This window comes from Poecilia reticulata, linkage group LG15, assembly GCF_000633615.1.
Source record: "Poecilia reticulata strain Guanapo linkage group LG15, Guppy_female_1.0+MT, whole genome shotgun sequence".
Taxonomy (NCBI): domain Eukaryota; kingdom Metazoa; phylum Chordata; class Actinopteri; order Cyprinodontiformes; family Poeciliidae; genus Poecilia; species Poecilia reticulata.
The window spans coordinates 29,795,448-29,796,615 of NC_024345.1; the positions used below are offsets into that span (position 1 = coordinate 29,795,448).

At 52.8% G+C, this 1,168-nt stretch overlaps 1 protein-coding gene across 1 annotated transcript in view; it reads right to left on the bottom strand.

The window, feature by feature from the left end:
- LOC103477426 (spectrin beta chain, non-erythrocytic 1-like) overlaps positions 1-1,168 on the bottom strand; it is a 78,770-nt gene that overhangs the window by 11,697 nt on the left and 65,905 nt on the right. The window contains 3 exon segments of the mRNA XM_017308877.1: positions 156-194; positions 197-496; positions 780-1,043. Coding sequence (XP_017164366.1) covers positions 156-194; positions 197-496; positions 780-1,043 — 603 coding nt within the window.

Sequence of the window (1,168 nt, forward strand, 5' to 3'; positions counted from 1 at the left end):
CATCAGAACCATCAGAACCGTGGGGTCCAGACATCAGAACCATCAGAACCGTGGGGTCCAGACATCAGAACCGTGGGGTCCAGACATCAGAACCGTGGGGTCCAGACTGACGGTTCTCTATAAAGTGAAACTCTGATATCACACTAACTGTAAACTCGGTTCTTCTTCTATGAAAACAGAAGTAGTTGCAGCTTTAACGTTTGTTCCTGGTTTCATGTTGATGAAGTGAACCTGGAAATGACCAGAACCAGAACCGGAACTGCGGACTCACGATCTCGTCCTCCACGTCTCTGTTGAACTGGTGGATCTCGCGGGACGCCATCAGGTTGTCGCGCCTCATCTTGAGCGGCGCCAGCAGCGCCTGGAACTTGTTCTCCACGGTGATGCGCTTCCCGTCCGCCTCGTCAGAACCTTTCCCCTCCTGGCTCAGCGCCTGCGACTGCTTCTGCAGCTCCTCCACCTCCTTCTGACGCACCTCCACCTGGCTCTCCAGCATCTGCAGGGGCAGCAGCAGCAGCGTCATCAGAGGCCGAGTGCTTTCTGAGCGACACCACGGTTTATTGCTCCTAATCTAAATCACTTAAAGCTCCTTTTCAGTAATATTCTAATCCTCTCATCACGTTTCCTTTGATCCATCATCGGTCCTCTGGGTTCGGCATAGAAACACAACAACGTCAGCTTATTGATGATAACTGGTCAGGTCTGAAGAGTCCACCATCAACATCAAAGAAACCCCTATAATCTCTGCTGTACTGGTTTAACTGGTCAGACTGGTCTACCTGCTGCTTCTTCAGCATGATGTTGACGGAGGTCAGGTCTTTGCCGAAGTCGTCAGACTGCAGCTGGCTGTCCATGCCGGTCAGCCACTTGTCCAGGTCTGCGCAGCTCTGGGTGAAAAGCTCGGCCTTGTTGGCGTCAAACAGACACTTGGCCTTGGTCTGGGTGGTCGACTCAAGGTCGTCCCACATGACCTTCAGGGACGCCAGCTTCTCCTTCACCATGGCCTCCGTCTCTGGCTTCTCTGCCGTCAGCGCCTGGCCGTCCTGCAGCACAACCACACAGAGCTCAGCACAGGGAGCAAGACACGCTAGCCTAATGTTAGCATTCGCTTAGCTTTGAGGTAAGATAGCCTAAAGTTAGCATTAGCTTAGCTTTGAGATAAGCCAGC